Source organism: Cetorhinus maximus, chromosome 5 (assembly GCF_964194155.1).
Source record: "Cetorhinus maximus chromosome 5, sCetMax3.hap1.1, whole genome shotgun sequence".
Lineage (NCBI taxonomy): Eukaryota > Metazoa > Chordata > Chondrichthyes > Lamniformes > Cetorhinidae > Cetorhinus > Cetorhinus maximus.
In genome coordinates, this window is record NC_135883.1 from 33,909,757 (window position 1) to 33,932,635 (window position 22,879).

Sequence of the window (22,879 nt, forward strand, 5' to 3'; positions counted from 1 at the left end):
CCCATGTACCAGCAAAGGAGGAAGAAGAAAGTCAAATTGTACAGTAGGGTGGTTTTAGGATTCCTCTGACAGTCTGGACGACTGGCCATCTGAAGGACAGGTAGAGGAGGAGTTCTCAACGAAGTATGGCCAACTTGGGCTTTTGCCAAGGGCCAAAAGGAGGGACTGAAGGAGGAAGTGAAAGTGTTAAAGGCTGGAACAAGGGACAAAGAGGTAGTTTTGGTAATCCACAAGCAGCTCTGAGGCACTGAGACAAGGTCAGGGCTCATGTATACGTACCTTGACCCTGATTGGATTGTAACATCATGAATATGTGCCTTGAATGTAATTGGATAGTCTAATCATGTGTATATGAGTTCAGTTGGGTAGAGATATTAGAATAAGAGAAGTGTGTCAATTACTGATTTGGTGTATTCAAATGTACTGTGATAAGAAAATAGTACAAAAGTAGTGGAATGTAATCAATCATGGAGCTGCACACCATTTTGTTGAATGGATGCAGCTCCCCTGCATATGCTTGAATAAAGCCGGTGAAAAGAAGATTGAGTATCGTGTGGTCGCTTTGGGATCAGAGGGTGCTTGAACTCCCTTTGAATAAACCCAACAGCATCTTGTGAGACATATGAAATTATGTTAGCTTTCTATGCATCTTCTAATCTTCATAGCCTGCATCGACAAAATAGGCTAGAAAAAAAGACCTCTGGACATGTCAAAGAATGGCAAAAGCTACAGTATTGCTTACATTCTAACCTGATCAATAGGTAGATCCACCCTCATATCTGCATCTTCTCTCACCTCAGCAGCACCTTGAGTTTCTTTCTGAGTGTCTTGAGCCTTAAACACACCATTGTCTTCTACACCAAATAAACATAATATTAATCTTGTTACATATACATATAAGCGTGTTACCTTTACATACAGTAGTCATCCTACGATGAAAGTATACCATTTGTTACATGAAAGTCAAAAATGTCAGGAACCAATGTCCCCTTAAATGTAGACCATGGAAATGAAACATGTTTATCAAGTAATTTTTCCAAAACAATGTCTCTATTTCCATATTCGCACCAACTCATTGCTAAAATGTATCTCACACCCATTGTTCCGAGTTCATGTTGATCAGAGCTTGTTTGCTTGAACAAACAACCACATACTTTGGGAAAGAATTTCCAGCTGCTGTGCCTGGGACTATTGGATCACTTCTACTCAATGGGCAGAATTTTCCGTTTGTCAGGCGGGCGGGCCTGACCCAATCACCACCGGCGAAACGGTCCGCGCCGCCATTTAGCGCGGGTGGGCCAATTAAGGCCCGCCCAGTGTGTTTCACACTCCTGTGGAGAGCGGGATTTTCAAATTTGCAGCGGGCGTGCACAGACTGCCGGTTCCAATGGGCACCCGGCAGTCTGTATAAGGAAAGGCCAGGCAGCATCCTTTAGGCTGTTCACCATGGCCAGCGACAGGTTAAGGAGGTCTGCACAGCGGGCTCCGGAGGAGGGCAGGCCAGAGGAGGAGGGCAGGCCATAGGAGGAGGGCAGGCCGGAGGAGGAGGGCAGGCCAGAGGAGGAGGGCAGGCTGCAGGGTAGGCCGGCGGGGAGGCCAATGTGCCCCTCGCTTCTCTGATGCCTGCCTTGCTGCCCTTCTCAAAGAGGTTGTAGCACGTCGAGAGGTCCCGTTTACCGAGGATGGGAGAAGGAGGGCCCCCAATGACACGAAGCAGGCCTGGCAGGAGGTGGCGGAGGTGGTCAGCTGCCAAGATGCTGTCCGGTGCACAGGGACCCAGTGCCACAAGCGCTTCAATGATTTGTTACGCTCTGAAAGGGTGAGTACCATGTCAGCCTTGGCCATTTTACCCAGCAGGTAGCCTTAGCCTTTGAGGGCCCCCCAAGTCTTAGTGTCGTTACTGCATTGGGCATTTGGCACATGCTGGGTGGGCAAACAGATAGTGACCATGCTTACACCAGCCTTAGTGGTTGAGGAGAAGATGGGTTCTCCCCGCAGCATGTGTTGGTGTTTGTCGCATTTGAGTAGTCTGGGGGCAACCTGCAGGAGAGGCAGCTAGACACATACTCAGAACTCCAACACATGTCTTATTGATGGTGATGAGATGGTGGAAGGGGAGCCTCAAGGTGTCGTGGCCAAGAGCCACCTGCTGGCCTCGGCGCCGCACTTAGTAGCACCTCCTTGCCATGGGCACTAAGACCCATGTGTTATTGAAAGTGATGGACGCAGCATGTGTCCAAGGTGGCTGTTGGGGGAGAGGGTTGGGAGCAGCCGTAATATCTTCTGCTGACTGATCACCAGTAGTGTGGACAGGAGCTGCTGGAGGCCTCAGATGGGCCACTGTGGTTGGGGTACGGCGTGCATGTGCAGAGTACATGAGCGATCAGCCCCAATAAATGGTGTTCTCTGTTCTGCAGGCGAAAACTGAACACAACAACCAGGAGGGTTTGCGCACTGGTGGTGGCCAGGCCATGCTGCACACACTGACCCACTTCGAAGAACAGGCCATGGAGTTGCGAAGAAGCCAAGAGGCCAGGTTGGCAGGTGTCAGTGAGGCTGGGGTGCAGCGGCCAGGTATTTGAGGTCCACAGTCCCATCCACTCTGTCTTCCTACCATCCGAAGCACTGATGGTTGCTGCAATCGTTAATGCAGCAACACTGCTCATTCACAGACTGATACAGTCAGACGTGTGGGTCATACACAAAGGTCCCTCGGCCCCTTGAGGATGCGCGTCTCTAGCACCTTCCAAAGTCGCCTTATCCCATTTGTGACCACTATCCCCATGGCCTAACATGCCATGGCATCACTGCTGCACATCCAAATACTTATTGCCTCTTAGGAGGGTTTGTACCTCCACCACCCTTCCAGCCAGTGCATCCCACATTACTCTGTCCCAAAGATCCTCAGCACCTCACCTGTCAACCTCATGGCACTCAACTTAAATAAATGCCACTACATTAGTCAATCCCTGCGCCAAGGGGAAATGTTGCCTTCTGTCCACCCGTTCTATGCCCCTCATAACAGTATGAAGGTCAATAATGTGACCTGTCAATCTCCTGTGCTCCACGGCAAATGTCACAAGTGTTTGCAATGTTTCCTCATAACTCCAACTCTCCAGGCCAGCACGCATCCAGGTCAGGAATCTCTGCATTCTCTCCACTCCAATGCCATCCCTCCCATGAAGCACAGGTCACAACTGAACGCAGAAGTGTAGCTGTGGCCTCAACAGTGTTTTCTGCACTTGCAACATGACCTCCCTTTTCCTACATTCTATTCCTCGGCTAATAAAGGCAAGTCTGGCTTTTACCTTGTTAAACGCCTTATGTTCCTGTTCTGCTACCTGAACGGGTCTGCCCAGCAAGGTCCCTGTAATCATCCTTACTTTCCACGGTCCTACCATTTCTCCTGTATTCCCGTACCTTGTTTGTCTTGCCCAAGTGCTTAACCACACACTTATCCACATAACATTCCATGTGGCATTCCTTAGGCCATCTGACCAGCCTGTCTGTATGCGCGTGTAATGTTTGGGCCTCCTCTTGACTATTTACCACCCCACCAATGTTCGGATCTCCTTAGATTCTTGAAGGTTGAGCACATTATGAGCCTGGGGGGGAAAGGGATGAATGGTGTTACTGACTGAACGCTAACTGATCCACTGTCCTTGTTGTTAATTTCAGCATCACCACCGTATGGCCGCCAGGAAGACGTCCAGAGCCCCCCCTCCACAACTAAGGGGCGTCAATTGGCACTTGCGTCACATCATTCCAGCGAGCCAGGCACCAGCGCAGCGACTACCACATCGGTGGGGATTATAAAGTCGGCTAACGTCCCAAGGCACAGTGGAGAGGGCATTTCACGGGTTTGTCACTGGTGCTTTTCTGTTGCCCCCAGATTAGGGAATTTATTTTTGTGAACGTCAGAGCAATGTTTTGTTATGTTTTTGGTGGCTCCATCTGATGGATGGGAATAAAGTCCACATTTGTGACCATGGCTGAGGGTGTCTCCTTTGTGCTGCATTTGTCTGTTTCACAGACATATCATGAGTGTTTGAGTGGACATTGATGTTTATGTACTAAGCCCTTAGTTGCAGCCGATGAAGTGGAAGATGTAGCACTTAAGAGCCGCGTATGGATGTGCCAGGCAATGCTGGTCTTGCTGAAGGTCCGTTGGATTAAAGTGTCCCGGGTGTCCCTGCCTCCTTGGTGTAGTTGCAGGTCGGCGTGCTGCCCCTCATCATTGCCCTGTGCTTCCTCATCCTCTGAGCCACTGCTGGATTCATCATGTGCAGCCTCATCCACTGCGTCAAGATCTTCATCATCAACTGTGTCCCCCCTTTCCAGCGCAAGATTGTGCAGAGCGCAGCATGCTACCACTATCACAGAGACGCGATCTGGGGGGTACTGGAGTGCGCCCCCTGAGCGGTCCAGGCATCGGAAGCGCATCTTGAGGAGACCGATGGTTCTCTCCACCACAGCCCTTGTGGAGGCTTGGCTCCTATTGTAGCACTTCTCAGCTTCTGTTCTTGGATGGTGGAGAGGCATCATGAGCCACCTTCTGAGGGGATAGCCCTTGTCACCCAGCAGCCGTCCATCCAGCCGAGCCAGAGCACTGAAGAGCCCCGGCACCTGGGAGTGTCTAAAGATGTAGGCATCATGGGAGCTGCCTGGGTACCTTGCACAGACTTGTAGAATCTGCATCCTGTGATCACACACTATCTGCACGTTCATGGAGTGGAAGCCCTTCCTGTTGACAAAGGCACCGGGCTCACCTGCTGGCGCCTTGATGGCCACATGTGTGCAGTCTATAGCACCCTGGACACGGGGGAAGCCAGCAATGGCTGCAAAGCCTCTGGCTCGCTGTGTCTGACTTGCCTGGTCGCAGCGGAAGTGGATGAAGGTCAATGCACGTCTGAGCAGAGCGTCTGTAACCTGCTTGACACAAGTGTGGACAGCTGACTGGGAGACACTGCAAAGATCACCCACCGAGCCCTGGAAGGAGCCAGATGCATAGAAGTGGAGGCCAACTGTGACCTTCAGAACTGCTGGCATGGGGTGTCCACCCACACAGTTAGGAGAGATCTTAGAGCCAATCATCTGACAGATATAGTTCACTGTTTCCCTTGACAGTCAGAGCCTCCTTCGGCACTACACCTCAGTCATATTGAGGTAGCTGCTTCGCTGCCTATATACCCTGGCAGCAGGATTGTGGTGTCTTCTGAGGCCCCTTCCACCTTGGACAACCTCTTGGATCTGTGCCCCTTGTGCCTGCGCCTGGCCTCCCAAAGGTGGCTCCCCTGGAGGCTGATTGTCTACCCCTGGCCTCCTCCTTATTCTGGCCCTCCCTTCCTCCTCAGAGGAGCTGCCTCCAGTGGAGATATCAGAACCCATGCCCAGGCTAAAGAGAGGCCTCCGGAAAGCTGCAGGCCCGATAAAGATTCCTGACTGCAGAGTGCTGAGCTGAAGCTTCAAAGTACAGAGAAAGCTGCTGGAAATCGATCTGAACTGCTACAGATCACACAGGCAAGTTTAAAACACTTGCTGTAATAAATACTTCACATAAAACATTGACAACCCCACTGAACCCACATATCCCGCCCGTGGATGAGTTTTGTTAAAAAGTCACTTGCTCACCTGCCAGTTGCGTCCGTGCGCCGATCCGAAGATCACACGGGGGCCTCAAAATCAGCGTCGATTGCCGAGTTAAGGGCCTTAACAAGCCCTTTAATTAATGGCGGGCGCGCGTCGCGCTCCATAGCGCGCCCGCCCAGCTAAATATCGCGATGGCGCGCAGTGACGTCGGGACGCTCGCCCGGCGTTAGTGCGCGCCATTTTAAGCGATGACGCGCGGGACCCGCCACCCGCACTTCACCCATAAAATTCTGCCCAATGAGTACAGGAAAGTCAGGCACGGGGGATCCCATTCCCCTAATGGAGACTACCACAGCTTCTGTTCATTAAATTAAATGGATGGAAAATTGGTTAGATTTCTTAAAGAGCTTGCACTCCTCCCAACCTTTTCTTGTATTCACCGTGTCCAAGTGATCCAATGTTCCCAGGTGCAGGAACTGGAAAATTTCCCTCTTTGTTTTTTGATGATGATTTGATTAATGAGTTAATGAGTTCAATCAAATGTATCTTACGCTTTAAGCCAGAGAGCCACCGAATACTGTGTCATTTCACCTCTCGGGCAATTGACAAGTTAACATTTGTTGTCTCTCTCTCTCTCTGTTTGAACCACATCTGTTGATAACGTGTACTGAATATGGCATTAACCGTGGTCATGGAGGAGGCTGCTGTCAAAAGCATGCCTCCATCTTTGCCTACTTTGCCACTTTCCCCTCCTCTTCTGACAATGTTGATCTGTCTGACCTATGAACCAACAGGTTCTGATTGTGTGGCATTGTTCAATTGGCCATTTAACCTCAAAAATTAAGTATTGGGTGGTTACTTGACTGCAGGATGCATCACGACCGCCAAATTCTGCCCCCATTTCAAAAGTCACTATTCAGCAGAGGTTGCTTTTCCGCTTTCAAATGTCACAATTTCATTTTGTTGCGTGAGGCCCCAGAAATGTACAAGTGCTCCTTTAATCTCTACAAGGAAGCCTTGAATTTCCCCTGCCCCAGGCTTCCTCTTTTCCTCCCTGGATAATGATGGCCCCACTGATCCACTTTCTGATTTTAATGGCCGTGTAGCCACTCACTGGCCAACTTCCCAGCAATTGTGCTCACGAATTCTACAAGTGGCATAACTAATGAGGCCCAGCCATTAAAACCAGCCAAGCCTACCTGCCAGCACAATGCCTACTTTGCCACTTTCCAGCCTGGGAGTTAAAATCGAGCCTAAAACCCTCTCTAAAGAATTCAGGCTGTCTATGAGCTGCCTTTAACAAAGGAGTTGAGAGTTTCAAAATAGGAGACAGTATAACCAATTCTTCTCAAACTTTACAAAACAAAGTCACCAGAAGTTGGAAGCCAGAATGGAGGCTAAATTCATGGCCATGTGTGGAGTTTTACTTCCCCTGATTAGTACAAACAGGGGCACAATGAAGCTGCCCTGCCAATCAGCAACAAACTCCCTGCACAGAAGGACTTTCATTAATGACGTCCCAGACCCAAAATCCATATTGTTTTGTCAAGTTCCAAACTCACCACCCCCTGCGCCCCCATAAAATACAGCCAGCAACCTGGACTGTTGCAGTACAACTCTTAGCGACTGTCTTTCTTTTTTGAAAGTGCATTAAAAACTTGTGTTTGCCTTGGGGGATGCACAGGAATTTTGTTGCAAATGCTCTCTACTTTAGGATATTTACATGTGCAGGTTGCCCTTTTTGCATCTTCACCAGCCTAACATGCAGTATTGTTGATTGCAGTGATTAGCTGCCAGCGTCCATTTTACAACTAATGAGAAGATTTGGTTTCTTAATTTTCGATGTGGCTAGTCCTCCCCACTGCTGTCCCAACCATGAAATTATTAGGAAAATTTCAAGGCTTAGCATTATAAAAACAGTATAAAATTGCAGTATAAAAGTACCATTTAAAAACCCAGTAAAGGGTAATGCAAAATAAATTGTGTATGTTTTTTTTCTTTTTATATCTGCACAGGGCAGTGAAGGAACAGTGTTTCTGAAATAATGCAGTCGATTTTAACCCACTCAAAATCCATTCATTTATAGAGTTAAAATCAGGCAATGTTACAGAAAACAAAACACTTTAAAAATAAAAATGTGCTTAAATTTGTTTTCAAGAGGCACTTTACAACTTACCATATTCTGCCAAAGGACCGATTGAATGTTTGTGGTGTTTGACCTTCATGGGCTTTGCACGGAAAATAGAGTTTTTCTCCCTAGATGGCTTTGCTTCCAGATCTTTTGACTGCCCTTGTATTGTTTGTGGAGGTCCCACAAGCACTTGTCCATCTGTTGTAGAATGGGAGCTATCACCTTCAGACTAGGAATGAGGGAGAGAAACATTTCCCATGGTCTTAAAATGATTTTTATTTCTGTACATAAGACAGATAAAATGTCTTGCATAATTAATATGCACTGCAAATTCATCTTTCATTAATCCTTTTTTAATGATACATAAAACTCACAGGAACACTCAGTCATTGATCTTCCCTTAATTCCTGTACTGTTTCACCATACAGTTTATCAATCATAGAGCTGGACAACCTCATGATTCACTGACTGATCGTGGGAGTGCAGCATTTGTAAAAACCTCTTCACTAAATTTGGGAGCACCAGGGAGTCTTGTACCACACGACCAACAACGTAAAATACTGTCTGCAGAAAATTATTCATTTATTTTCTTCATTTTCCCCATTTCTACAAAATAGTCACCATAACTAACTCTGAGATGGAGAGGGGGGTCTGGGGTACGGATTTGGAGTACAGTCCAATTCAGAAAAATAAGATTCCCTGAGTTGGGTTCTGTGTTGACTGGAAATTTTCCCTCTTAGGACTTCTTTAAAAGTTGTTTCTCTCGACGCCAAAGAGTTCACAAAGGTTACATGCCTCTTCTCAAAATATAAACACCTCTCACCAATTTCCGGAGAAAGTATTGCTATTTTCAGCTTTTTCTTGTGCTCAGCATCATAAGGGTCTGACAACACCTTGAAATGGAATGCTTTTCCATTTTAGGCACTACTTGTGACCAAATCTGTTGCATCAGTCAAGCGCAGGCTAAAAAAAACAATGATTTGTATTTATATAGCACCTTTAAAGTAGAAAAATGTCTCAAGGTGCTTCACAGATGCATAATCTGAGAAGAGAAAAAGTTGCTTCTTTCTGGCCCATAATAAGTCTCACACACTCATCTCCAAAAAGCACTCCAACTACATCCGTACGAGTTATGTACCTTCCAAAACAGCCATTCTCATGACCCTTAGGAACTGGGATGAGACCACCTGAAATAATTCCCCTTGTATTTAACAAAGGGGATGTGTTCAGTTTATCTGCCTGGCTTGAATTTAAAGTCAGGCTTCAGAAATTTTAAAAAAGACAATGATAGATGGCAGTTTTGAAGGATGAAACACTACTCAGTGACACCTCAAAACATATCCGCTTTGATATAACATGGATGAGTTGCACAGTAAACCTGTCTTCATACAGCCTCACAATGTGTCCTAACACCAATATCAGATGGGTGCTCCCTTCTGCACTGATGTAAATTTTTCCATGTGTCACCAATCAATACATGGTTTTTCTGAATGAAATTGATGAATTATGCTTATTTTGTGATGTGAACTCACATTCATCAGAAGTTGGATTGAGAATTTCATAGTTCACCTTAAATAGGACCCTTACAACTACTAGAAGGGAAATATTAACCCCATCAGTCTGGTCTGGATTCAAACTCTGATCCAGGAGAAAGAACCATGCTAACCTAAGCCAATCTGACTGTTAAGCAAATATACCACAAACAACAATTTGTCTAATTAGTACTCCTTCAAAGTCGAAGCAAATCTATCACTGACTAAAAGAAAGCATCATCACTGCAAAGGCAACATTTTGCATGAAGCAGATTACAAGAGACTCCTAATTTTATCTCCTTAGGGGTGAAATTGGTCAGTGCAAGAAGCTCAAAATTGACTCAAGTTGAATTGGTACTCTCCCATGCACAGTTCCACTGAAATCGGTGAAAAAGGTACTGTGTAAAATGGGCTGCCAACTCACTACAAGTCCATGTCACCCTACCGGCACAGTTTCACCCTCAAATTTGAATCTTTATTCAACCGATTCTGGACTATTGGTCGTGCATCAAAGTGAACAAACAAAGTGACATTAGCATGCAAATGCTTAACTTTTCATATGGCATCCTGTTGTCTGCTATTTTGAAGGGGCGAGCCCATTAACATCTCCACTAACACAGCAGCAGAAGAAATTTCACAGAAACACATTAAACATTCACAGAATTTCACCCTGTTGGTCTTCTAATGTTGGTAAAAAATGAAGTTGAGTTTGCAAGGGACAGTAGGAATAAAATAATTTTTCTTAGGAATTGCATATATTTTAATCATAACAACCCTGTCCATGAAGGTAATGAGTCAATGACAAACAATGGTTAATAATCAAAATTAATGTGTGTCAGATTAGAAAGAGTTATTAAGGTAATGAACACATTAAGCTTGTGAAATTGGGCTATACCATTGACTTTACTGGAAAAGGAAATCGGTTGCAGTGTAAAAGAGGCTGGTAATTCACCACTAGCCCATTGCATACTATATTGTTGATGTCAGCCCCTAAGCTTCTAGCACACAGCACCTTCTACTCCACAAATGTACAATGTTGGTATGATATAGCAAGGGCTAATTGTGGGATTGCTGTTTTGACAACTAAGCCACTGGTGGACAACAACCAGATTACCTGTTGGGGAGAGGCCAACAATCCAGAATCGCTTGATCCACCATGCGAAACGTCCTGTAGCTCAAACTGAGGAAACAAAAATTCAGATTTATAGCAATTCAGCGGAATCACAATGCAAAACTTTGCACAGGGAACATACAATTCCTAAAAACCAAAACAGAAAATACGAAAGATAATGTTATTTCAACACTAAGCACAAGGGCACTGTTGATTATTACAGGCTACAGAACCTCATAGATATACTTTCACTTTTACTCAAAAGGAAGAACTAAATGCCAAATATTGCCCCCGTAAAGTCATCAATAATGTCATCTTCCTCTATTGAACATACAATAAAGTGAAGTTAATGGTATCTTGAAAATTTAGTGTAATGTCATTACATGTGGTTTTCTTGGGGCTAGATCTTACAGCCCTGTGCTGGGCATGTTTTTGGCAGGGGCAACATATAGAGTACAAAGGGTGGCAAGCCCACTACCTTCCTGCCCACCCCCGAGCTGTCCCCCCATAACACGATGGGTGGACAGGTGCCAAAATCAGCAGCCTGCCTGCCATTTTAAAATGAATAATGAAGGGTTAATTGAGCTTGTTAACAAGCCAATTAACCTGTATAATACACTGCCCACGCCATAAAATGGTTGGCATGGGCAGTCAGGCAGGAGTGGGTAGGCCGGTTCTTAAAAAAAATTTTGTATAGAGGAACAGCGGGCACATCATTTGGGGAGGTGCCCTTTGCACATTGGGGCATTGGGAGCACCAACCCATGCTCCCCACCCAATGTCTATCAAGGTGTTACCCCCTCTCTTTGTTGCTCCCCACCTGACCTCCAGAGCAGAACTTCCCACCCCCTTACCCCCTTTTCCTAGGCTGCCCGGCCCCTCCCCATCCAAAACCCTGTCTTACCTGGGCTTAGAGAACATGGCTGCCTTCCTCGCGAGCCTGTTTGCAGTCCCAGCAGTGCCAACTACTCAATTCTGGCGGCTGGCTACTCAGACTGGCCGGCAGCTCTCGCGGACAGGAACTTTGTCCCACTGAGAGGCAGAAGTCCCAGTCTTGGCCCGTTTAATCTGTCAGGAGCGATTTATGGCTGCGGGGCGGGCTTTTTTTTGGTGAGCAGTCTGCCCGCGCCCATCCCCCCCCTTCCCCACCTGAGATCCAACACTAGATTATTTTACATCCCCAAATAGTGACATAATATGAAACAGAGATTCAATTTAAACCTCGTACAACTGGTGAAATAATCCCAGTGAGTACAGGTCAGAAGGAGGGGTTGTGGATAGTGTTGAGTGGTGACCTTTCAAGGAACCTACAAAGCAATTAGGACTCTTTTGACCAGATAATAGAGAGCTGCATTGTCAAGAAAGCTAATAGCTAAATTACCCACTGTCAAACATGTTTAATGTTATTATAAATCCTGAACACAAGTGACATTTCTAATCCATGTACCAATATTGATTGCTATCAAGAAGGTATCAAGAACCAAGGCATTTTTCCTTAAAATGCTCTCCAGCATGAAAAGATCCAAAACTGAATATTCTGGCATGCTTAAGCTGGATGTGTGTTACAATAGCTTTTAGGACTAAATACATTCAGATCATGGATAATGTCCGCACTAGAAGACACAATCCATGAAAAGAGAACCAAATGCCTCCAGAGTTTTAGTGTTCGAAGAGGAGCTTTATTTATGTCATTCAGCTTAATCTGTCAATGCATTTTGCAGATTTCTTCATTGTTAATAAAAAGGTCTAATATGTAAAAAATGCAGGGCGAGATCGAGTTGGATTTTCTGTATTCCCACTGGAAATGGGGCAGGATAATGGTGGAGAATGATGCAAAGTCTGGCGATGATAGTACCATCACCTCACCACCCAGTCTCCATTTTCCTCCTTCCCACAGCCTCAAAAGGGCTACCATCCTCCTCCACTGTACACTCATGAAATGCAAACTACTGTGAGCCCAAGGTCCCTGTCCAGTTCTCACCCACCTGTCCCAGTAACTGTTTCTCCTTGGAACAGCCCCAGGAATGCTGCATGAAGCTTGTCGTTTGGGGATCCACTGGCCCTTTAAATATCCTGCTACCTTTCCTGGTGTTACACTGGCGATCCCACTGCAGCACCACCAGGGAATTTGTGGCCAGGCACTGGCAGGCTCCATCTTGCCAGGCGGGAATCTTGCCTACAGTCCTGCACGCATACACTATTACCTTTGCCTCCCACCATTCTCTTCCAACTCAGGGAAAGTTGGCAGGGTCAGGGCATAGTCAGCGAGGCGGGCATAATGCCCACCCTGCTGCCACACGTACCCTAAAGAGGCGGATCTCCTACATCTGTTTCTTGCTCAATTATCTGTCTGCAGCCACTTAGCATCATGCTGCAGTTCACATGTTTAGTGTTGCTGTTCACAACATGATTTTCCAGTGTTGCTGAATGAAGTCATTTGTAATTGTGCCAATTGGCAGTAAGTACACAGCAGCCTCTTATACAACTTAGCAGACTTCATCTGCAGTGAGACAAATTACTCAGTGCTCCTTCCTCCAAAACAAATTTATCAGACTCTAAGGGGAGAATTTTCTCCCTGTTGGGGGGGCGCGGTTCGGGAGCGGGCGTGGGCGGGCGCGTAGCCAATCGCCACCCGCGATCGGCTGCATGCCGCCATTTTGCGTGGGTAGGCCAATTAAGGCGTGACGCACGCCCGGAAGCTTAGTGCTACCTGTGCGGGGGGGAGATTTGGGGCATGCGCTCTTTCGTGCATGCCCACGAAAGACACAGAAATCTCCCTGAGGTACGGAGCTACCTCAGGGAGATTACTTTAATTTTAAAAGGTTGAATAAAAGAATTTTTTTAAATTTTCAGACATGTCCCCTCATGTGACAGTGTCACATGAGCTGGGATATGTCAATTTTAATAAAAATTTTTATTAAACTTATAAACCCTTCATGAAACCTCATCCCGCCCATGGATGAGGTTCCATGAAAAATGCGACAGCCACCTGGGCTCCTTGCCTGCCCCCCAACCTTAAGGTTTGACGGGTAGCCCCAACAAGTACCTCAATTAGTTTAATAGTGGAAGGAAAAGGAGGTGGTGTCGCTTTGTTAGTCAAGGAAGAGATCAGTGCTACAGTGAGGAATGATATAGGCACTAGAGAGCAAGACGTAGAGTCAGTCTGGGTAGAAATAAGAAATAGCAAGGGAAAGAAGTCCCTGGTGGGAGTAATCTATAGGTCCCCAAAGAGTAGTTCAGCAGTAGGGTACAGTATAAACCAGAAAATACTCGGGGCATGTAAGAAAGGCACTGCAATAATCATGTGTGATTTTAATATGCATATAGGCTGGACTAATCAAATTGGCAAGGGTAGCCTCGAGGGAGAGTTCATAGAGTCTATTAGAGATTGTTTCTTGGAGCAATATGTTGTGGAACCAACCAGGGAGCAGGCTATTCTGGATTTGGTTTTATGTAATGAGATGGGATTAATTAATGATCTCAACATAAAGGATCCTCTAGGGAAGAGTGATCATAGCATGCTAGAATTTCAAGTTCAGTTTGAGAGCGTAAAACTTGAGTTCCACACTAGTGTTCTGGAGTTAAATAAAGGTAACTACATAGGCATGAGGGCAGATTTGGCCCTAGTGGACTGGGCAGGAAGACTACAAGGTAGGGCAGTTGATGAACAGTGGCAGATATTTAAGGAGATATTCAATTGCTCCCAAGTAAAATATATTCCAAAGAGGAAGAAAGATGGTAAGAGGGGGGAAAAGCACCCATGGCTAAGCAAGGAAGTTAAAGGTAACGTAAAAGCAAAAACTAATACACACCAAATTAGAAAGGTCAGTGGCAGGCTGGAAGATTGGGAAACTTTTAAAGATCAATAAAGGGTTACTAAAAAAAATAATAAAAAGAGCAAAGGTAAATTATGAAAGAAAACTAGCGCAAATGTAAAAACTGATAGCAAGAGTTTCTACTAGCATATAAAAGGAAAAGAGAGTAGCTAAAGTGAATGTTGGTCCCTTGGAGGATGAGACTGGGGAGTTAATAGTGGGGATCACTATTTTAATCAATATTTTGCCTCAGTTTTCACGGTGGAGGACGCTAGTACCACCCCAATAGTAACAGGTAGTGCAGCGGGTATAGAGAAGGAGGAACTTAGAACAATCACCATTACTAGAGAAAAAGTACTGAGCAAACTATTGAGATTAAAGGTCCCCAGGGCCTGATGGCCTACATCCCAGGGTCTTAAAGGAAGTGGCAGTGGAGATAATGGTTGCATTGGCTATAATATTCCAAAATTCCCTGGATTCCAGTGGATTGGAAAAATGCCATTATAAAGCCCTTATTCAAAAAGGGGGGAAGCAGAAAGTAAGAAACTATAGACCAGTTAGTTTAACGTCTGTCATTGGGAAATTGTTGGAATCCATTATTAAGGAAGTAATAATGGGGCATTTGGAAAGTCAAAATGCAATCCATCAGAGTCAGCATGGTTTTATGAAGAGTAAATCGTGTTTGACTAAGTTGCTAGAGTTTTTTGAAGATGTGACAAGCAAAGTGGATAATGGGGATCCTGTAGATGTAGTACATCTGGACTTCCAGAAGCCTTTGATAAGGTGCCACACAAAAGATTAATACACAAGATAAGATCACATGGAGTTAGGGGTAATCTATTAGCTTGGATAGAGGATTGGCTAACCAACAGAAAGCAGAGAGTCGGGATGAATGGGTCTTTTTCTGGATGGCAAGCTGCAACTAGTGGGGTGCCACAGGGTTTGGTCCTTGGGCCCCAAATATTTACAATCTATATTAATGACTTGGATTCAGGGATAGAAGGTACTATAGCTAAATTTGCAGATGACACCAAAATAGGTGGGAAAGTAAGTTGCAACGAAGAAATAAGAAATTTACAAATGGATATGGACAGGTTAGGTGAATGGGCCAAAATTTGGCAGATGAAGTTTAACGTGGATAAGTGTGAGGTTATCCATTTTATTCGGAAGAATAAAAAGGTGACTTATTATTTGAATTGAGAGAAACTTCAGAATGCTTCAGTGCAGAGGGATCTGGTGTCCTCGTTCATGAATCACTGAAAGCTAGTATGCAGGTACAGCAGGTAATAAGGAAGGCAAATGGAATTTTGGCATTTATTGCTAAAGGAATAGAGTATAAAAATAGGGAGGTGCTGTTGCAACTGTACAAGGCATTGGTGAGACCGCACCTGGAGAACTGTGCACAGTTTTGGTCCCCTTACTTGAGGAAGGATGTAGTTGCATTGGAAGCGGTTCAGAGGAGGTTCACTAGATTGATTCCAGAGCTGCGGGGCTTGTCTTATGAGGAGAGATTGAGCAGTTTAGGCCTATACTCGCTAGAGTTTAGAAGGATGAGAGGAGATCTAACTGAGGTATATTAGGTGCTAAAGGGGGTAGACAAAGTAGATGTGGAGCGGATGTTTCCCATTGTGGGGCATTCTAGAACGAGCGGTCATAGTTTTAGGCTAAGGGGTGGAACATTTAAATCAGAGATGAGGAGGAATTACTTTTTTCCAAGGGTCGTGAATCTGAGAAATTCACTACCTAAGAGTGCAGTGGATGCCGGGACGCTGAATACATTTAAGGAGGAGATAGACAGATTTTTAATTAGTAATGGGTTGGAAGGTTATGGGGAGAGGGCAGGAAATTGGAGTTGAGGCCAGACTGAGATCAGCCATGATCATAATGAATGGCGGGGCAGGCTCGAGGGGTTGAATTGCCTACTCCTGCTCCTAGTTCTTATATTATTATGTTCTTAATAGGCCTTTGACAGCGGAGTCGGCTGCACGGCTGCCAAACTGAGGATCGGAATGACGTGCGGTGACGTCGGGACACACGCCTGACATCACCATGCATCGCTTTATGCTTCGGCAAGCGGGGCCCACCCCCGCACGCTGACCAGAAGATTCAGGTCTAAGTAAACCTTTCCAGCCAGGTAAGAGAGAAAAATCCTTAATCACTTTTCTTCTTCTGAGGATGATCTTCCCTTACCGCACAACAGTAAATGTTAATAGTTGTCCCAAAAGATGGAAACATTTTAACAGAGTTAGTGATAGTCAAATGTTATAATCTTAAATAACACCACTGCTTATTATTAAGCAGACCTTTTAAAAGTTTCCTTTATTGTGAAGGAATTCTATAGACATACACATCCCTTGAAGGAATCACGCTTTTGAATTTGTTAGGGCAATAATGACCACAATGTTCTGAATCTCTGGTTTTCAACCTATCAGCAGTAAGAGTGCTAAGTGTACAAGTGGGTGCAAGTCCACATCTCAAGGCTGGCTAAACTTCAACACTAATTAGAACTAAATGTCATTTTTATTCAGAGAAACCATTGGATTACAAGGGAAATGAAAATGTTACTCTTCTGTGATTGAGGGTTGAGACACAAAGTTAATGCAGAATAGCAGGAGCTCTGGTCTGCATCAAGTCCATATTATACCTCGTATAGGAGTGCTTGATACTAAATAAAAAGCTGTTTAATTCTTTGGCATATTTAAGTCTCATTTAATGGGCCCAAATTAATATTCCCATGTACAAATAACTACACCATCGTGAACAGGCAATTTTTCAAGTGCTTAAAAATTGTGGAGTAGTTTTTACGAATCAGCTCTCCAGGTGTAAACCTGCATGTGCTGGAAGAAAAGTTTGAGAATGTGAGTGCAGGGATCAGCACATTCCACCCGATTTCCAACCATCAAAACCAATGATATTTTTATACTAATCTATTTTGTAAGCTGTGTTTAGACCTTAAGATCAAAAGACGATAAGAGGTAGGAGCAGAAGCCATTCAGCCCATCAAGTCAGCTCCGCCATTCAATGAGATCATGGCCAGTATGATCATCCTCAACTCAACTTTTCTGCCTTTTCCCCATAACCCTTTATTCCCTTACTGATTAAAAATCTGTCTGTCTCAGCCTTGAATATACTTAATGACCAAGCCTCTACAGCCCTCTGCAGTAAAGAGTTCCACAGATTTACTACCCTCTGAGAGAAGAAATTTCTCCTCATCTCTGTCTTAAATGGGTGCCCCCTTACTCTGAGATTATGCCGTCTGATCCTAGATCTCCCACAAGGGGAAACTGCCTCTCAGCATCTACCCTGTCAAGCCCCCTAAGAATCTTATATGTTTCAATAAAGTCACCTCTCATTCTTCTAAGTTCCAATGAGTACAGGCCCAACCTACTCAATGTCTCCTCATAAGAAAATCCCTCCATACCCGGGATCAACCTAGTGAACCTTCTCTGGACTGCCTCCAATGCCAGTATATCTTTCTTTAGATCAGGGGACCAAAACTGTTCACAGTATTCTAGGTGTGGTCTAACTAGTGCCTTGTACAGTTTTAGCAAGACTTCCTTATTTTTATACTCCATTCCCTTTGAAATAAAGGCCTTCCCTATTACCCGTTGAACTTGTATGCTAGCTTTTTGGGATTCATGCACAATGATACCCAAATCCCTGTGTGCTGCAGCCTTCTGCAACCTTTCTTCAATTTAAATAATATTCAGCTCCTCTATTCTTCCTGCCAAAGTGCACAACGTCACTTTCCCACATTATATTCCATCTGCCAAGTTTATGCCCACTCACTTAACCTCTCTATATCCCTCTGTAGACTGTATCATCCTCACCACTTGCCCTCCCACCTATTTTTGTGTCATCCGCAAACTTGGTGATAGTACATTCATTTCCCTCATACAAGTCATTAATATATATTGTAAATAATTGTGACCCCAGCGCTTATCCCTAGCACTCCACTAATCACAGGTTGCCATCCTGAAAATGCCCCCCTTATCCCAACTCTCTGTCTTCTATTAGTTAGCCAATCCTCTATCCATGCTAATATATTACCCCCGATACCATGGGCTCTTATCTTATTAAGTAACCTTATGTGTGGTACCTTATTGAATGCCTTTTGGAAATCCAAATATATTACATCTACTGATTCCCCTTTAACTATCCTGCTTGTTAACTCCTCAAAGAATTCTAATAAATTTGTTAGGCATGACTTCCCCTTCATGAAGCCATGCTGACTCTGCTTGATTAGATCATGCATTTCTAAATGCTCTGTTATTACATCCTTTATAATAGACTCTAACAATTTCTCAATGGCAGATGTTAAACTAACTGGCCTATGTTTTTTGCCTCCCTCCCTTTTTAAATAAATTGGCCATTTTCCAATCCTCTGGGACTTTTCCAGAATCTAAGGATTCTTGGAAGATTACTACCAGTGCATCCACTATCTCTGTAGCTACTTCCCTTTAATATCCTAGGATGTGACCCATCAGGTCCAGGGGACATATTGGCCTTTAGCCCCATTAATTTCCCTAGGACTTTTTCTCTAGTGATAATTGTTGTATTTATTTCCTCCCCCTCTTTTGCCCCTTGATTATTTAATATTTTTGGAATGCTATTAGTATCTTCTACCATTAAGACTGAAGCAAAGTATTTATTCAACTCCTCTGCCATTTTCTGGTTTTGCATAATTATTTCCCCAGCCTCATTCCATAAGGGGCCTATGTTCACTTTGACACCTCCCTTCCTTTTTATATATTTAAAGAAGCTCTTACTGTCCATTTTTATATTCCTTGCTAGTTTACCCTCAAAGTTTATTTTCTACCTCTTTAATTTTTTTGGTCATCTTTTGTTGATGCCAGTGCCCCATGAACTGAAACCCATTCCTCCCACACCAATCTCTGAGCCCACGCATTTAACTCCTTGACTTTATTTATCCCATGCCAGTTTGCTCGTGGCTCATGTAGCAATCCCGAGATTATTACCTTGGAGGTTCTGCTTTTTAATTTAGCTTCTAACTGTTCAAATTCTTTCAGCAGAACCTCCTTTCTAGCCCTATCAATGTCGTTGGTACCAACATGGACGATGACAACTGGATTCGTCCCCTCCCATTCCAAGTTCCTCTCCAGCCTTGAGGAGATGTCCTTAACTCTGGCAGTGGGCAGGTAACACAGCCTTCAGGACTCATGCTCATGGCTGCAGAGAACAGTATCTACCCCCCTAATTATACTGTCTCCTACCACTACTATGCTCCCATTTCCTCCCCCCACTTGAATGGCTCCCTGTACCATGGTGCCGTAGTCAGTTCGGTCACCCTCCCTGCAGTCCCCGCTCTCATCCACACAGCTTGCAAGAACCTTGTAACCGTTGGACAGTTGCAGGGGCCGAGGCTCCTCGAATGCTACCCCCTGAGTCCCCACACCTGCTTCACCTGCAGTCACACCCTCCTGTCCCTGATCACAAACCAAATTTGAATTACCTAATCTGAGGGATGTGACCGCCTGCTGGAGCAAAGTGTCCAGGTAACTTTCCCCCTCCCTGATGTGGCGCAATGTCTGCAGCTCGGACTCCAGCTCCTTAACTCTGATCCAAAGTTCCTCGAGCTGCAAACAATTGATACAGGTGTGTTCGCTTTGGATCACCTTGGTGTCCAGCAGCGTCCACATGCTGCAGCAGCAACACATCACCCGTCCTGCCATTGCTATCATATTTTATTCAATTTATTAATTAAGAACCCTAGTATCCCCACTCTTTATATTTTATTATAACTATTTTTTTATACACACCAGTATCGATCTTATACTTAACAAGCTATCTTTAACAAAAAGACAGAAAAAGACTAGAGATCTAAACACAAACTAAATACCTTAGATTTACTTTAAGGACTAGGGCCAGGGTTTTCCATTCACTGGGTGGGCTCGGTGGGAGCGGACGGGGGCGGTTGTAGAGCCACCACCGCCCGCAATCAGCTCCACACTCGTGGATGAGGTTTCCTAAAAAACGCAAAGGCCGTTTGGCCTTTTTGCCTGCCAGCCAACCGTAAGGTTGGATGGGCAGCGTAAAATTCAGGCTGGTTAATGGCCTAACAGGCCTATCAATTATCAGCGGACGCACAGCCGACTCTGGTGCACGCCCGCTGAACGAAATATCGTGCAACTTCATGATGACGTCGTGACGCACACCCGATGTCATCACACATCATTTAATGGTCCAGCATGAGGGGCTATGGCCCACATGCCAAATGGAAAATTCTGCCCTAGAATTACTCACCAATCCTACTCACCAATCAGTTGCGCTCTGCACTCTTTTCCCTCTCGCGCTCTTTAATGGTCTCTCACTCTACTCTCCCTCTCTCACTGTTAAAGGCCTCACTCCTCCCACACTCTCTTGCTGTAAATCACCACACTGTTTCTCTCACACTCCCTCGCTGTAAATGACCACGCTGTTTCTCTCACGCTCTCTCGCTGTAAATGGCCCTGCAGTTTCTCTCTCACTTGCTTGCTGTAAATGACCACACTGTTTCTCTCACACTCTCTCCCAGTAAATGACCACGCTGTTTCTCTCACACTCTCTCCCAGTAAATGACCACGCTGTTTCTCTCACACTCTCTCCCAGTAAATGACCACGCTGTTTCTCTCACACTCTCTCGCTGTAAATAATCTCGCTGTTTCTCTCACACTCTCTCCCAGTAAATGACCATGCTGTTTCTCTCACACTCTCTCCCAGTAAATGACCACGCTGTTTCTCTCACACTCTCTCCCAGTAAATGACCACGCTGTTTCTCTCACACTCTCTCCCAGTAAATGACCACACTGTTTCTCTCACACTCTCTCCCAGTAAATGACCACACTGTTTCTCTCACACTCTTAATTGAAACGATGGTCACTTTATTTGCACATAGTCAATTTTTGATTTCAGACTGGACAGAAGATCATGTGAGGTGCATTCAAGGCTAAAAATTAGTTTGTGCTGTTAACCAGGTGCAGGGATCTTGATTCACGACCTACCCCCATTCCAGGGCAGCACAAACTGTGAATTTGGTGCTGTTGCCTCATTTAACTGACTGTAGAATAGGGCAGAGCAGCACCCATGCTGCTGGCTACATCTGACCTCAGCTGAGAGCCCAACAACATTGTGCTGATAGCACGTGGTGCAGCCAGCCTTCTGTTCTTAAAGGTAATCCGTCCCTCATTGAGGAAAGCAACACTGAATTACAGGAGGCTATTGCTGAATACTATTGATGCAATTCAAAATAAGAAAAATGGAACACCATGGCAGAAAGGGAGCTCCAGGGTCATGAATGCGGAGCTGAATGCCTTAGTGGCAGAGGTGAGCAGGAGGAGAGACAGCATGGTTCCATGGGGGGACAGGTGGCCCTCATGAATGACTCTCAGGAGGGACTGAGAGCAAGTAACCAAGAAGGTCAATTCCCCATGCCTGGACCCTAGGACCTGGTGGCAATGCCATGAGAAGTCTAATGATCGCAAATGGTCAGTGAATGCATCCTACGTTCCACAACATCAACCTCCGACACTGCTCAAAGCACCAGATCCCTATCACTCGGCCAGCAGCACTCCCTAGCACTCAAGACTCATGCAAAACAACCAAAAACTTCACCTTACCCTCACAGACCTACCAATGATTCCATTCTCACATCCACCTCTTCTTGCCTTTACATACATCAAGCTGCTCAGCTGCGGCAAGCTTCTCAAATCTCACTGCTTCCATTTCTCATAATTCTGCTGTTTTCTAACCTGAACAATAAAGATCAGTTCTATTATTACCCACGCTGAATCAACTTGCCGTTTTAGTTCCTAAACATATAGTATAAATCCATCCACTGATCACCATGCCAATTCAACACTCAAACTTTTGAGAATTTGGTAAGCGACAGCCTTAAGAGGAAGTTTATCTCCAGAGAAAGACTGCAGTGAACATTAAAAACTGCGCCCAGCCTTGGTCTACCTATAAGCAATACCACGAAAAATCTACATTAAGGAATACGTGAGGAGACAGGAGACTATGCCCGAGTGAGACAGAGACCGAGTGAGTAGCAAGTTATGTCCACATAGGAATTCGGCGCACAGGGGAAAGAGGTGTAGCATACATAGGAATTATTCTAAGTTAATTAAGAAGGTAATTAAATTAAGTTAATTTAATAACATAAGTAACAAGGACAGGTGTTATGTTGCAGCTGTGGAATGTGGATTCTCTTGGACGCCAAGGCAATCCATCACAGAATCACAGTGCAGAAGAGGCCCTTCGGCCCATTGAGTCTGAGAAACACGTGAGAAACACCTGGCCTACCTACCATGACAAACAAAGTTTCAAAAAGTATAAGCTGCTAGAGGAATTCCAGGGCCTGAATTTTTTAAGGTGGTGGACGGGCTCGTCCGGACCTGGCGGGGGTGGTTGTGGAGCTGATCACCGCTCGCGATCGGCTCCACGCGCTATTTTACGTGGGCAGGCCAATTACGGCCCACCCAGTGAAATACGCGACCAGTAGCACTCAGCGTTACCTGTGTGGGCGGGGGGAGGAGGGAGAGTCGGGGCCAGCGCTCTTTCGTGCATGTGCATACGCACGAAAGAGCGTTTCAATCTCCCTGAGGCATGGAGCTGCCTTAGGGAGATTGAATCGATGTTGAAATAATTAAAGAAATAGTTTAAAAATTTATTTAAAGATGTCCCCTCATGTGACCGTGTCACAT

The 22,879-nt window shown here is 45.1% G+C and overlaps 1 protein-coding gene across 8 annotated transcripts in view; it reads right to left on the reverse strand.

Annotated features, from left to right (window-relative positions):
* dcdc2c (doublecortin domain containing 2C) overlaps positions 1-22,879 on the reverse strand; it is a 247,501-nt gene that overhangs the window by 48,838 nt on the left and 175,784 nt on the right. For 6 of the 8 annotated variants that reach the window (XM_078541685.1, XM_078541684.1, XM_078541688.1 and 3 more), the window contains exons 9-11: positions 10,367-10,432; positions 7,766-7,949; positions 751-854 (exon numbers count right to left, since the gene is read on the reverse strand). In XM_078541685.1, the coding sequence (XP_078397811.1) occupies positions 751-854; positions 7,766-7,949; positions 10,367-10,432 (354 nt within the window). Of the gene's footprint in view, positions 1-742; positions 855-7,765; positions 7,950-10,366; positions 10,433-22,879 lie in introns of all 8 variants that reach the window. The other 2 variants (XR_013576581.1, XM_078541686.1) reach the window with 2 other exon arrangements.